Source organism: Octopus sinensis, unplaced genomic scaffold (genome assembly GCF_006345805.1).
Source record: "Octopus sinensis unplaced genomic scaffold, ASM634580v1 Contig11112, whole genome shotgun sequence".
In the NCBI taxonomy this organism is placed as follows: Eukaryota; Metazoa; Mollusca; class Cephalopoda; order Octopoda; family Octopodidae; genus Octopus; species Octopus sinensis.
Window position 1 is genome coordinate 53319 of NW_021832269.1, and position 16095 is coordinate 69413.

The 16095-nt window shown below is 42.6% G+C and overlaps 1 protein-coding gene and 1 non-coding gene across 2 annotated transcripts; both read left to right on the forward strand.

Annotated features, from left to right (window-relative positions):
* The first annotated feature begins 243 nt into the window (after positions 1 to 243).
* On the forward strand, positions 244 to 1442 carry LOC115228850. The gene is made up of 2 exons (XM_029799318.1): positions 244 to 1270; positions 1301 to 1442. The coding sequence occupies exon 1, from the start codon at positions 280 to 282 to the stop codon at positions 1213 to 1215; it is 936 nt and encodes a 311-aa protein (XP_029655178.1). The 5' UTR covers positions 244 to 279; the 3' UTR covers positions 1216 to 1270; positions 1301 to 1442.
* Positions 1443 to 14361: 12919 nt separating this feature from the next.
* Positions 14362 to 14433, forward strand: Trnaf-gaa. The gene has a single exon. It is a non-coding gene; the product is annotated as a tRNA-Phe (tRNA).
* The last annotated feature ends 1662 nt before the right edge of the window (positions 14434 to 16095 follow it).

The following is a 16095-nucleotide window of genomic DNA, read 5'->3' on the forward strand; positions in this document are numbered from 1 at the left end:
GGTTGGGTGGTAGAGTGCAGCTAATCATTAAATGAGGATTATTGGGGATTATTGACAATTACGAAAGTCTCCATAGCTGCAGACGACTTAACCCGTCTTAGGCTACTCTAAAGGTTGCCATGCCAACTGACAATGAGAATAATCAATACCGGAAAATAAATCGATAATTAACGCTATTCAAACCTATAAAATGACTAATTATGTCGCATGCCACTGTCTATTTGCATGGTTAATCAAATGCACATCAAAACTGTGTTTAATAACTCAAATCATCGACCAATGAGTGTCATGAATTACAGCCAGTCGACTATTCGGGACATCAACCGCAGGCTCATTTACGACAGACTCAGGAAGGTCAGCAATCCCTTCTCCAGGACCCCACTCAAGGCAGATAATAAAGAGTTTGAACAATTAACAGCCAATTTGGTCAATTTTAATGCCGTTCTCAAGAATGGCCCCACTTCTATTCAGTTCCCCGCCTCCCTCGAAAGGGATAAGGCCCCCTTTCAAGGCACATTCCTCACCGCAACCCCTCATAATGGCCAGACGGGCAGCAAAACTGGCCAAGAACCTACAAAGCCCAAGTCTGGCTCGAGGACACATCCTGCCAAGGCCTCAGCAACCACAACTCTGTGGAATATGGATATTTGTTCAATGCTGGGCACGTCCGACGAAATACAACCCGAGCACGTTTCCCCAAAACCGAAAATGGGGACTGAGAGGGCACCCCCGCCCAAGAAGGCAGTCCATTCGAGGACTGAGACAAAATGTGTCAAGACTGATTATTGTCCCATCAAAGTGGAGGCGGCGAGAGGGGAGAGATTCGGGGGATATGAGTCACTGGTGAGCAGACTGAAGAACAGGGGGCGAGGGGAGTTCATAAACGGGGGGCCTGCGTGTGTTCCTGTGTGTCGGAGGGTGGAGAAGGTCAACTTTTACGGGGACTTGGCGGAGAAGCGACTGAACAGCCCTGCTTACCGTGAATTCTACAGTGAGGCAGTGGGGAGTCTGCGGGACTGTCCAATGGAGGAGGGGACGACCTGCGTGTTTGAGTTTGGCGGCCTGGTGCCCCCGCACGAGGAAGGTGTTGTGTGTGGTGAGTGTAGACGACTGCGGGGTGGAGAGACTGGTGGTGGCGCACTACCGGGAGATGCAGTTCCCTGCCCTGCGGAGAGAGGAGGGAGTGTATGTGCGACTGTCGGACATGTCGAGTGACGCGGGGAAGGACACGCGGGGTCTGCAGAACAAGTGCAAGCGAATGGACATTGCTGTTTGTGACGTGTCCGCTTGGAATGCTTAGTTGTTGACATGTACGGATACTGAGCTTAACATGCTCGTCCATTTCGCCAACGTCCCTCAGACTAAGAGTCACCTCATTATAAGTCTGGTCGACGCACAGAGGCTGCTCGACTCGCTCTTTCTCGAAGGTCGTCGTAGGAGGACTAATTGACTGGTTTGTATGCTTTTGTGAATAAAATGTGATTGAATTTATTTGTTATTTTTGTTGTGCTGTGAAAACTCCTTCTGGAATTCGTCCACGGTCATCCTCTTTATCCGTTGGAAACACTTTCTAATCTCGTGGGCGGACTGTTTGTATTGCAGTGCTGGGATTGTCAAGAAGGCATACTCTTTAACTGAGTTTTTTCAAAGAGGTAGACGTACAGACGGGCACATTTACGGATGGGGGCACTCTCCGATAACTATTAATCAAGTCAGTCATTACTTTTTGTATGAACTCGGGGTTTGAGCCCAACATTCTTTTAAATATTAATAATAGTACACCTGAGTAACATCCGAATCAACATCACCACTAATATAAATTATACTGATTATTCAAATCAATTCTAACTCAATTGGGTATTAACTAAATCTCGTAAATATAAGACATAATCCTGTGGTTTTGAACATGTCTGATCATTCCCGACATTCTTTTGATAATTGCCCGCCGACGTTAATGGCTACTTTTTTCTGTCTTCTAACTAGTAAAATAAATTGATTGTCTGTCTGTTACTGAGTCTGTAGTGCGATGAATTGATTCTCCATTGTAGACCATTTGGACACGAAGCTGCGATACGAATCAAGATTTTTTAGTTGGATAATGAATTTTTTTGATTTATTTAGTGTATTTTTGAAATTAATCATCCACCTGCTGGAAAAGCCATCCACCTCCGGAGGATCGTAAGTGCGCATGGAGATTTTGGTCCGAACTTCGGAGGAAGTTTTCCTTCTTCAGACCAAGAGCACCCAATTGGCAACACGAAAAACTTATCCGAAAGGCCGGAGTATTTGGTAAGTTTTTTCATCTTCAGGCTTCTTAGCGGCGGATTTAGCTTCCAGAGCACACGAAGTTAGGTGTGAGGCAGAAAATGTGTCCCAGCAGGTTGCATCCCATACGAGTGCCTTTCTACCCTCAAAAGGGAAAAGGGTCATTCCGTCACAGCGGTCGAGACCCGTTGGTTCGAAGACCGAAGGAAATCCCGCCGAGTCAAGAGCCCTCCGAATGACCTTCCGTTGGAAATCGTCAGGATGCAGACCGAAAGAGTCAACACAGCAGCCACAACAACACACGTTGGGGACACATTGCCTTAGCCCGAGGCGCAAGGAGATTCCAATCCCTACCGATTCGTCATCGAGGAGGGTTAGGTGTTCGGGAATGCCCAAAGTCAGGCACCACTAGCCTGGGATGCCTAGGTGTAGAGTAGCAGTTTGACGGTTGGCCTGCATCCCATGCAATCTACTCCCATTAACCAACTTTCTATCCTTGGAGTCCCCTGATGTGGCCCTGAGGAATTCAAGCTGTTTTCGAACGTAATTGAATTGACACTCAGCATTATTCTTTTTAAAAAACAGCTTTACAATTCAAAAGCTCACTTATCTGCTACACTCTTTAATTGTACATTTAGGACAGGAATACAAATCAAGATTTTTTAGTTGGGTAATGAATTGTAGATTAACACAGGTTTAACATTATCTGAATTATGGAAATTACTTTTATTTTAGTACAATAGACAGATAATATATTCAAATCAATAATGCAATCAAGTTCTTTGTGCGTTCTCAAGAATAAAATCTTGGAATTGATAAAAGAAAGAGACCAATTCAAGGCCGACTTGCATGCCCTGGAACTGACCCAAATGTCAATTCAGGACGACCTGGAACAGGCACCCACTCCCCCAACCATTTCAGAGCGAACAAGAACTGGACTCCCTCACCACCCGCCTCCAAATGTTATCTCTCGAACAGGAAACCACAAATGACGAATTATCGCAAAAATCCTCCAAAATGGCCCTTCTCCTGTCAGAATACGAAGAAAGCGAAAGGTGCTTCCCAACCACAATTCGAGTGCGCGGACTGTCCTCTCTGCCCAAAACACTGCCCTGGAAGTAGAGAACTCCGTCCACACACAGGCAGTGAGGCAAGGCAGGGAACTCCACTCGGCCATTGCCTGTGAATTGGAGTGGGTTGGTCTCCCCTCCCACGGTAGGTCGGTCCCGCCCTCACCTGCCTGGAGGACAGAGTGGCCCACCTGGAAGTCGAGCAAGAGGACAGAATGAAGTATATAGTGAGTGTTAGTGCAGTAAGCAGGAGGTGACGAAGAGCAAGTTGGAAGGAATGGGTGGCCGCATGCTGACTCTCCAGAAGAGAGTGTGGGAGGGGGAGAGGTATGTGAGTGGATGACTGTCAGTAGAGTGGACGGGAAGGAGGCTGTCCTGAGGGAGTTGAGGGAGAAGAAGGGGCAGGTTGGTGTGTCTGATCAGTCCCAGTTGGGGGAGTACATGGCCGTCTATCAGGACATCAATGAGGCACTCCAAACACAAATTGCTCAATTCCAGGGTTCGTACATGTCGGCAGTTTAGACGACATTAACAGGGAGAAGGATTATTGCGATCGAATTACTCCCATTATATCACAAAATAGTAATTAAATAATACAAATATAATTTGTTGTTGTAATAAATTGGCGGTTGATGGAGGGTAGTTCTGGTGGGTATGTTTTGAGTTCGTCCTTCTTTTACTGTGCTACTCCCACCAATTCAATCAATTTCGAGAGTTGTTTAAATATTACGACTAAAAGGAATTGCTTTTAAATGCACAGTCGAGGAGGGGCTGCCTTCTGTAGAAAATGCTCTTAAACTTTATTTCAAGCCCTCGAATGCCCAAATACGCGGCATTTTTAGTAAAATGATCCCCAAACAAACACAAATACACGAAATTCCCGCCTTAATATCCAACCACACACCCAAAACCCACGTTGTTCATTCCCCAACACCGACAGGTCTACAAAATTCTGAGATCAGTTTGCCGTAAATCATTTGACGGGTGTTTATTGGGGACGAATGGGAATCTGAACACATTCCTGGCAGGTGAGCCCTCCCATGTCAGCAGGCATTCGAGCATTGGTCCTCGGTGGACGGAGACACCAACTCAAAGTCAGTTCAGTCGTCGACCACATCAAAGTGGCATCCACTACTATCCCTAGATTGAATCGATCGAATGGTTGGTTGGACTATCCACTCCCCGCAAATGTCTTGAGGCTGTTTTTGTGTTTTTGTATTCTCAGTTCGTCTCCGCCTGCATCCGGGCATGCTTGGTTGTTAATGTGGTAGGCCTTCTTCTACGTCACTGAACTGTCCCACGTGCCCTCCGAGGTTGTGTTCTACCACAAAGAGCTGTGGCTGTTATTAGTCAGACACTCCATTCAGAGTAACCATGTGAGTATACTCAGGTCTTGTCGACTCGGGCTTCATTCGCGTGCTGGACAGTGTACGGTCTGGGAGTTAAATTAGGTGCCCGACTCCGCAAACACGGTCTCCCTTCGATTTGTCCCCAAGTCGGACTCCCTTCGCCCTATTTTTAATCTGGGGGGAAAAGGAGGGGGGATTGTGAATTGTCAACTCGGGGCACTTTTCCTATTTTTGAAGGTTTTTTTCTGAGAATTTGGTTAGTCAGTGAGTGCGGGAAATGACAATATGGTTGGGATATTCGACAGACTGGCCGAATTTAAGCAGAGAAATAAAAGTTGCAGGTTTATTGCCGAATCACCACTCAAGTCGTTTTTATGTCGTGAAATGTGACTTGTCTTCGTTTTTTGACTCGATTGACCGGGATAGACTCCTGAAGGTGTTGGAAAGGGAAATAATCTCTAATTTGGGGGACTCGAGTGAATCCGCCACCATTTTCGAGAAGCACAAGGCAACCCTCGAACAGACTCTCTTCCAGTCAGTCGTGACGGTAGGCCTGTTGTTGTGATGAAAGGTCTCCAACTGGGCGTGTCACACCACCAGAGGGGTCTTCCAGGGCTCGATTGTGGCCAAGTTGTTGGGGGATTTGTACCTCCGTGACTTGGAGAGCAATCTGAGTATGTCCTCTCAACATCAGATTTTGCTACGGCACGTGGATGATAGTCTCTTTGTGTCAACTGGACTTGATTCTGCCCGTGTGTTCATCGAGGAATACGTCGAATGTGCTCACTCTGTGTGACCCTTAGTGCTCAAAGTGTATGCCCTCTCACTCAACCTACACAAATCATGTGCTAATTTCCATCATCCCACTTTGCCCTATTGTGGTTGACTTGTGTTGTGAATGCAGAGGCCATGTCCTGGTATGGACACTCTCTCCACTCCCCCGACCTCCTCTTCTCTCTCGACATTCCCCGACGACTCCTCTCCATTGCTAAGGGCAGCACGCAGAGTATTGGCAAAGTCGTCAGGTCTCTCTTGGGTCCCTCCGTCGTGTTATACTTATTTGATCCTCGGGTGACATTATATTAATTCAGGCCAGATTGTGACATCTGTGTCTCGAATGACCAATTTATATGAATTGAGTGTCATTGCCAGTGTCAAGGTGTTCTACTCCTTTGTCCGTGCTGTCGATAAACGGGCTGTTTATGCCCGTCTTGAATGTTTGTGGTCTTTATAAGTGTAGGGATGGTTGGGGTGGTCAGTCGTGTTCTCTACACTGCTGTCAATGTACTTTGTCTGTATTTGTTGTAGAAGGTCAATGGGGCACTGTCTCGCGCTGTCGTGTCTTGGTTGTTCATGTTGTCCTAGTTGACAGGGTTGTTGCAGTGGCCTTTGGCTTTGTCTTCAGAGTCAAGCTGAGCAGACATAGAAAGATCATTGCCAAGGCTCGACGAATTGCTCGACGTTTACAATGCCACGTAAAACATTTCGTTCACACTCAGGCGTCGGTCGAAGGCTGGGACTGTGATGAATGTCGACACTTGTTTTTGAGGTCTGACATGTCTTTTCCTTCGACCTTCTAATCTTTGTGATTCACATTTCTCGTATAAAAAAACGGTTTTTCAAATACAAATTTTTTTTTATGACTGTAACACTTAACAAAATTGAAACGTTAGTGTCGACGATTATTAAATAAGATCTATTCGGCGTACTTTCGATCAATTCTCGAATATCTTTAAGTGATTGCAAATTCCATTAATCATTTCCACAAGATTTTGTTTATTTCAGAAGAATTCGATTCCAATTTGTGTTTTATGCTCCACACTCCTCCCATTGGGAACCCATTCGAGAAGTATCTTCGTTCAAAATTGTTTTGTAATTTTACTCGAACGTCAGGAAACTAATTCCTGCTGAAATTTTAAATCGGATAAGTTCATTTTTAGCGGATTAAAATGGGTTATTTGTTAATATACAGTAGTTAGTAATGCACGTTCGGTTTCGCTTGTGCCATGTTTTTTGTTCGTCCACTTCAGTTGTAGAAATACAAAAAAGGTGGAATCTACGACTTGGACAAGACAGTGTAAATCTTCAAACAGACTCTAAGGTCCTGAGTCAGAGGCTCGGAGGTCACGAGGAATTTATTTTGCTTGTTTCCAGTCGCCCTGTAGTCAAGTCGATGGAGAATGTGGCGTACCTCTTTGTGTCATCACTCATATCCTCCATAGACGTCATCTTTTACCCTATTTCCCCGTTGAGTTCCGAGTCCTGTCAACACCCTCGCCAACTCAACCCCCGCCGGAGTATTCATCTGTATAAAAATGACACATCATTTATTTCTGCAGACAGAGGCATATTCATTCAGTATTCGTACTGTCAAAGGATGCATCGTGCGGTTTAAAAACATAGAATTTATTCTGTCTTCTCTGTCAAAGGTTTTTTCGTAAAAATTAGGCCGGACCCCAACCTTCTGAGATCTTTAAGAAACACTAGCTTCCCATAAAAATTGTCGTCCCGCAGTGTTATCCACACATCATACCTTCTCAATATAGCAAAGGTTTCTGAAGGCATGTTTTCATAGATTTTCATTATTTGAGGTACTTTTAACTTTTACCAGAACGACACTTTTTATATTGGTTTGGCATTCCACGTTTAAATTATTTTCATGACAGTTTGCACACAACTGGGCAATAAAAAAGTGTTCTTTGGCACACTAAAAGTCTTGCTTGTTTGATTAGTCCACGACAATGTGCATCTGATAGACCACAGATTCCCCTCTTGTGTTATTCACATACACATTTAGGTTATCCTTGACTATTTTCCTCATTATTCTTTATTATAGTTCTATTTGTCCAGATTGAGTATTTCCCCCATCAATCTGTGCACAAGGGGTCCATACTGTTCTATTTGCTGTTCTTGGTGGCTCTTCATTGAGTAGTTGGGTCCCTTTCGAGTGACCGAGAACCACGTCGTAGAGCCGAGTGGTGGCATTGTAGGAGACGTCAAAAATGATAAGAACGTCCATAAGTGACCAGAAAACGATTTTATAGTTGTCAAAAACTAATAGTCGCAGCTTGACTGATTTGTGAGTAATGGAGGAGTAAAAAATAAGCACTGAAGACGACTTATTCTCCGTGAGTGAGAAGGGTCCTTTCCCAACAGCTCATACCGTCGATTGCCGTAGATCCCCTAGTTTTTGTCCTCAGGCAAGTGGAGAACAAAGTACTTCTTTGTAGACCGAGAGTCGTACTGTCGTGGACAGTGAGAGGAGTAGTGGGAGTATAGTCTATCTATTAGTCCAAATAATAACCATAATATGATTAATTCTTTATATACTTTGTTGTGACGTCACACTGAAGGGATACTTTATATTCAAATTATCCTCTGTTTTGGATACATGGGATTCAAATTGCCTATCTCATTTTTTATTTGTGGAATTTTAGTAAATATATATTCCCATAATGGCCGAGAGTGATGTGGACTGCATAAAACCAAAATCAAGAAAATGTAAATTGACTCTTAAAATTAAAGTGAATTTAATCTGCGAAGCACTGTCCAATGATGTCCCAATGCTCAAAAACCCGAGATGTAGTGCCAATGCTGAAGACTCAGTCAAGACATTAGTCCAAACACTGCGGGCTACTCTTAAGATTCCTTCTACCGACCAGCTAGTATTTCATATCCCCCATTCATAGCAATTGTATGTCAACAAGTCTTTCTCCCCCTCTCTCTACTCCCTCCTCGGTGACTTATACGACGTCATTTCTTAACTTTTAATTTCCAGTGCTTTGCAGTGAACGACATTCTTTATCTCAGCTACAGCAAGAAGCCTGTGTATGGATAGTCATTTTTGATTTTAAATCATTTTAATGCATTCCCGATTTGTCATGATTAGCACGTCCAGGAGGCGGCAACCTTTAAAGAGAGACAAACCCGAGTCTTCAAAAGACCCACAAAAATCACGAAGTATAACTTTTTGTGTCACGCTTGTATTCTACTGATCATGAACACTCTTTGAAGATAAATTATTTCATTTTTGATGTTATAATAAACGTTTTTTTATGTATTTCTCGTCTGTGAACTACTTACCCCGTCAATCTCCTGAGTTTTCCCAAAGTTGCACATCATAGGTGGCAACTCAAGCAAAAACAAGTCATAACTAGCTAATCGAAGGCAGAGACAGAGTGAAGGAGTCGTATGTGCCGATAGACCTCAAAATCTTCATTACAGTTTTCCATATTAGAGGTGGGGAAATGCCCAGTTCCTATTTCTGGCACCCTGGTCGGGGCATGTTTTAGTAACTCGCCCGGTCTACCATCATAGCCCGCTGACCGATTGTCTTTAATGCATTGATTAGTTCCAACGTTGTACGAACACATAGACTAGGGCTAGCTGGCATGCTTAAAAATGAGTAGTTTGCCTCTGAGCCGTGCTTGGGCGAAATCTTATTTTTTGAAGCAGCTGGTTGCCACTGTGAGGATTGGAATCTGCCTACTTCTCGGTTCACCCGTATCGGCCAAACATAGTAGTAATTTTTCTCTTTACTGCTTCGATTCCAAAGTATCATCTAAATTTCAATCTGAGAACTGTCAGGTGTGGTCACTGTCAGTTATCGTTCTCATAACTTCTGAGTCGGAACAATTTCTTTAATGCGATTGGGAGGTAATATAGGGGATTTGATGTATATACACACACCTGTCATCTTGGATCGCTTGGTCCTGACCCAAGTGGTTTTATGCTTTGCAGGGTGTCATGTTTTCTCCTACAAACGTCGTTATGTCCTGTCAACCCAGCTTTAGCATGTCAATTACCACAGATAAACGTCATTGAAGAATTATTAACTCGGATGTATGTTTTCGCGAGGATTTTGTAAAATTCGTCCAGTTCATCAATTGGAGCCTAAACAATGATAACAGTCATCATGGATTTCTTTGTAGATAATAAAAGTAGTAGGATAACAGGAACACGGTCATTGATTTTCCATACTTGATGCAATTAGTAGGTTAATAGCAAAATCATGACCGTAGTGGTGATTGTCAGACGGTGTGATACTGTGTCTCAGGTACAGGGTAGGTTGCTAGGTCTTTCCCCATGCACATCTCTTATGTCAAAATAATTTTCAGAAAGTGTAAAAACACCTCAACACTAAAGTTTAAAATCATTACTGGCTACGTATGGAAATTCTTGAGATTTCAGGAGAAAACATTGCCTAACCCAACTTCATTTGTTTATCGGAAAGGTTTTTTCATTGGTAATGTTAAATCAGCGAAGGTAGGGAGTCCCATTTTAACAATCCCCGTCTACAACCTCACTGACAATGAAAAATTGAGGCGAGTAGACTTAGCAGCTGGAATCTAATTTCCATCAATTCTGGCATATTGCGCCAGACCACACCCACGCAGAGTAAAAAGAAAAAATGATTTATTATTGTGAACTGAAAATAAGATCATACTTAGAACGATGTGGTAAAGAGTACTTGGAATAGACACTCTTAGTAATTAACAAGGGAATGCCTTTGGCAGTCAATGCCACCCGATTGGACTGATGTGCCAACCCAAAGTCTTCGAATGAGGTCGGCCTCTTCTTCCCGTGTCGCGACAGAATAAAGCCCATAATGTAGCCCGTCATAAACGCGTCGAAACCAGCCCGATGTGCCCCAAGACTGTCGGACAACCCACCGGTCTCCTCTCCATCTTCCTCATCTCCCACAACCCCGAACAACTCCTGGTCTATTGCCAGGTCGATGTTGTGAGATTTCGAACATTTCGAATTTCCCGCGCTACACCAGCCGTGATTCTGCCAATTTATAAACAGAACGGACGGAGAATTGCTTGCAGATTGGACTCTTCTTGCACGTGGAAACATAACTGTCCGCGGAATGTTCGAAGCGACACAAAATTTGGTTGACGGACAAAGAATTAGGGGGATAAGTCGGGAATGTCAAAACCAGCCCTCTTTTCCCCCCATCGCAATATTCCATGTTGAGTCTCTGACTACGAATAAGAGGAACAAAGACCATTTCCTGAAAAGGTATGCCAGGAATGAGACACCCCAGTGAAGGACATGCACAGCCAAGTATTTCGTGTCATAAACACCACCAGAAAATATTTGTGTCAAGTCCGCGACAAAAGTGGAATGTTTGGGGGGTAGTTGTGCATAAAAGTGATGATACATGAACATAATGTCAATAAATCCGTTGTGGAGGACAACCGGCTTCCTTGCCCTCACAATTTGGCCAAAAAGGACCCGAACTGGATTGGGAGTGCCCTTAAATGAGCACAACACTCCCACCTGGTCATTCCCAGCATGGTAGGGTATTCCGTGGGAGTACTGCTGGTTGAAGTCGAATCCGTGGCTGGTCAGGAACTGGAGGGAGGAGGGGTCGACCACGTAGAGGTCTTGGGAGAGGAGGGACAGGTTGAATGTCTGCACGAGGAAGCTTTGGATTCCGTCGTTGAGTGTTTTCAGATGAGTGAAGGCGGATATTCCCAGAGAGAGGACTGCACGTGTCTTTACTATTTCGGAGAACTTTAAATATCGTTCTTCCATATCTCTAAAAATAGTTTTGTGGGTTAAACTGGCATTTTAAAACATGTTGTTGGCCGAGGCCACTCAATTCCTATCAAATTAATGGAATGAAGGACTAGATCGAAGGCGAGGAATGAAGAGGTTTGGATTGCTTGGATTATGGCGGGAGTGAGTGCCTCAAAATTATTCTTTGTTATGTCGATGACTGGTAGTGCCCGAATGTCGGAGGTCATATGTTTGACACACGTGAATAGAGTTTGCAGCTATAAAATTAATAATATTTTAAATAATAAAAATATTAAATAAATATTTTCTAAACAGTTTTTTAATATAATTTTGACGTTTTTATAAGGAAACAAGTAAAGTGAAATATTTTAGTTTATGCATATTTTAATTGTAGTATAATTAAATTAAAAATAAATCAAAAATATATTTTAAAATAAAAATTGATCAACATCACGTTCACTCTTGTTGCATCTAATGGTCACTTTTCGTAGGTATCGTCTAAATAACTTAATTCAAGCCAATCTTCCCAACAACTCGACAAATTAGCAGAAAAGTACACAAAATTACGTCAAACATACAATCCAACAAACACAACCCTGCCGACTCAGTTATACACCCAAGGCCTCGACCATGAGCAGATATGGCAGCAAATTCAACTCATCAACACCAACTTTATTCCCTCAATCCCCCCTCCCAACCACACACTCTTCCTACAGCCAGAAACCCGGCCATGAAGAGTCCACCTCCGACTGCATCTCCAATCAGTCCACCGACCAGGAAATAAAGTGCGAGTCGGACAATTCCCTCTCCGAAGAGGAGGACGAGCAGGCAGCCTTCGAACAGTTCGAAAAGGACGTAGAAGAGGGGTTGAGTTCGGAGGATGACGATTTACTGTACGACACACATTTGGGGGAGGAAATATCCTCGGAAGAGGACACGGCATTCCAGAAGCAGGAAAGACAGGCAGCCACCCCCCGAAATTCCCAAATAGATGTCTAAAATAATAAAGGAGGCGGAGGCCAAGTCACTGGAATGTCCGAAATGGCAAATGAAGGGGGAAGTGACGGCCAGGCAAGACCGGTCGATTCATTGGTCGAGGAGAATCTAAAATTCGACTACTCCTCCATTCCGGGGTTTTGTGGTGATGACTCAGCCGCCCCCACGACGGTGGAGTCCAACCAGACTTTGGAGGACATGATCATTGAGAGGATCAAAAATAAGGTTTTCGACGACGTGGAGAGGAAGGTGCGGCCAGTGGAGGGGACTGGTGAGTACAGGAAGGAGGCCCCCATTGACCAGGAGAAGAGCAAGAAGAGTTTGGCGGAGATATACGAGGAATCAACTCAGGTAGTGTGGTTGGGTGACCAGACAGAGTGTCTCCCAGTCTCAGTCTGAGCAGAAGTTGGTGGAGACACACAACGAATTGAGGTCCTCTCTCAACTCCCTGTTCTCCAAACTGAATGCCCTGTCCAGTTTTTATTACTCTCCTGCGAGTGTTGGTGGAGTGTGGTGTAGTGCAGACACAACCGGAGGCGGTGGTGGTGAATAATATGGCTGCCATGTACGCGGAGGAGAAAGTCCCGATCACAGCGTCTGCGGGCACGGAAATGTTGGCACCTGAGGAAATCACTGTTGGGATTGGGGATTATGTTGGCAGAATAAAAGTAAAAGTGGGCGTGTTGTGGGGAAGGATGAGAGGTCGGCGACGGACAAGAAGAGGGAGAGGAGGAAAAAAGATTCGGCAGCATTTTCAGCCAAAGGTGAAGGTCGGGGAGTCTAAGGCTAAACGGGTTGTGGCTGAGGGGGGGAATAGTAAAGCACTCAAGTCGTCTGCAGCGTTATTTTCTGCGATTGAGAATAATAAAGTTGCTGAGGGGGTCAAGAGGAAGTCTTCGAATTGTACTTCTCGTAAGAAAATGGCATTGGGATCTAAAAAGCTCAAACTTTGATGGGAATTATATTTTGAGATATAAATTCATGTATTTTTATAATTGTTTATTGTGGTCTGCAAATGACTGATTAGACTGCCCGATAATGTTTGAGTTAAATTAACATACACAAAAATTGATTGGTAGATAAACATTTTTCCCCAATCTGTTTTCTTAATCCTCGTTTTGTACTCATTGGAGTCTACATGATCACCCAGTCAATACAGCTGCCTCTTGACGTAATATATCAACAAATCAGCGGTGTCTTTCATCACTCCGAGAGTCGAATAGTCCAACGTGGCATGTGATTCGACAGTTGGGTCTCTTGTCAGCTGGGAATGAGAGTGGCCACCAACATATCGCATGTCAATCTCGTTACACAGTGCTCGATACGCAATGATTTGGTCTCGGCTGTCTTGAAACATGAACTCTGATGGTCGAGTGACTGTAAATACGTCCTCTTCTGCACTCTCCCCCAATCCTCGTATAGACCAGTCCTTCTGGTAAATAACTTGTTGTAGATCTTCTCCAACCTAGCATTCGAAAACATCCACAACCTCGACAACACAATTGGGATCACCATTCCAACGAATGGACCACAGACAATTCTTTTCGTGGAATACTCTACACATTCTCAAAGTAGAAGTACCGATAGAGCATTGCACGAACCAACATTGGTGACAACAATCCCAAGAAGTCTCCAACTTGACATTGTTAGGGTTGTGCATCCCACAAATAACTGGATAACTTCCCGTAATGTCATAATACAGTCGTGTGTGCTCGTCAATACATAATCATACTCAATCCTCTCATCCTCCACCCATAGCAAGGAGGGGTCACTTGGTCAACTGGTCTTGATGACAATTCTTCTTTGTCCTCAAATTCTCATCGTCCTCATATGAGGGGTATGACACGTGTGTTACATTTAGATTCTACAAATCAACAGTACTGTCCGAGTGTTGTACAACACGGAGGATGACAACGTCGATGGTAGTTGTCGATAGCTCTTCCACTCACTCAAGTCAAACAACCTTTTTTAACTAGAACAAACAGATCCATTCGATCTTCACATTGTATAAAAATACTTTAACTGGTCGAGCAATAGGGATACATACTATACATATATGTAAAGACATCACCACAATATTACCTCACATTACTCAACAGTCACCAGGATAATTTCATAGTATGTATCGTTAAAACTAAAACGATTTTATAAACGCCCAAGTAGCTCAGTGGGAGAGCGTTAGACTGAAGATCTAAAGGTCGTTGGTTCAATTCCGACCTTGGGCATTTTTGATTTGTTTGATAAAGTTTTTATAGTGGTGCAGCCACTGCTGACACTTAATTAGCTATTTTGAAGAACTCTTTCCAGCTTAAGTAATTGTTTAATTCTCTATTCTCTATAAAAATTACGTGACAGTATAATTAAATGAGAGGCAACGCAACGTCAATTATGTTGGCGGGGTCCACTTCGGATAGATGGCTTTGTTTACTTTTTTTGTTGATTATTATATCTGACGGAAAAAAAATAAATGATTGTTTACGATAAAGCAACGCCGAATGGTCAGTTTCAATGATTAAACATCTGAATTTAGATTCGGAGCTATTCTGTAGTTTTTTCAATTTCAGACTTATCTTCTTAAAAATATATTAAAAAATCAATGTTTTTCTCCTCTTGAATGTTCTCCAATGTCTCCTAAACACGGTTTCCTTGGTTGCTTTTTCAATTCTAAAAGTGTCGTGGTGGTTTACTACTACTTTGAGACAATTCCGTTTTAAGTAAGTATTGGGGGATTATTCTCACTTTCCACTATGAACAATTTCCAATGCACTTGCAAACATGCAATATTATTATTTTTTGACAAATTTTAGACATAAAAATGGAAATAAGTAGATCTTCAACAGCTTCTAGTGTTGTTAATTGCAGGATAAATTTGCAATTGTTAACTGGCATCACTGCTTTTTCAGTCAAGTGCATGTCTGACCCTGAGGTGACCCTGAACAATCACAAAGGTCCTCACCACGAGTAACTCGGTGATAATATTTTTCAACCCGGTTAACAAACCCCATTAATTTTTATGGTGTTAAAACCTTTTTTGCGTCTATTGCTATTTGTTCCAATATTCTTAGCGTATATTCAGAAATTGGAGTACCATCCGGAGTTTTTTTTAGAATTGAGAATTATTGACATCTTTTCTTTTAGCATTTTTTTTACTTTTACTTTAAAAGCACTCCAGGATAATTCAATCGGGTTTAATAAGTACGAATATGGGGCCAATCGTAAAAGTTCAACATTTTCTTTTTGCTCCACAACTGATTCCAATTGATTGTGAACAATTATAAAAAAGGATCTTGTACGCCTGTAGACCTGCATTCATTAATTAACTTTTTCATCCCTTTTTACAATCTTATACTCTGTAAGAACCTCTTTTGCATTGAAAATTAATCAATGTTGAAACAGACATTGCACTTATACAATTTAAGTTTAGTGCCTCTCGAATTTGGAGTCATGACAAAAAAACGAGATCATATTTTTGATCGTCCTTCTTTTCTCTTACAATATAAATTAAAATTGGATTCATCGATCCGAATTAAAATTTTTCCAGCAGAACTTGCTTTAAACAAACAACCCAAATAGTGTATTTTTTTCTTTTTTCAGGTGAATTTACATTTGCAACTATTGTCGACAGGTTTTGAGAAAAATTAATTCTTCATCAAGCCAATTTTTTACTGTTATAACAGACACAGATATCGAATAATTATTTCGTATTTTCTCCGCACATTCTTTCAAAGTGATCTGAGGATCAGCCTTAATCCAACTGATTAATTCATTTATATTTATTTGATTTTTTGAATGTTTTTTACTTCCTCTTGGATATCTTTCTTTATCTTTATTTTTAATCCAATGATAAGCTGTTCTCAAATTCACTCCAAAAGAAAAACATAGAGGAT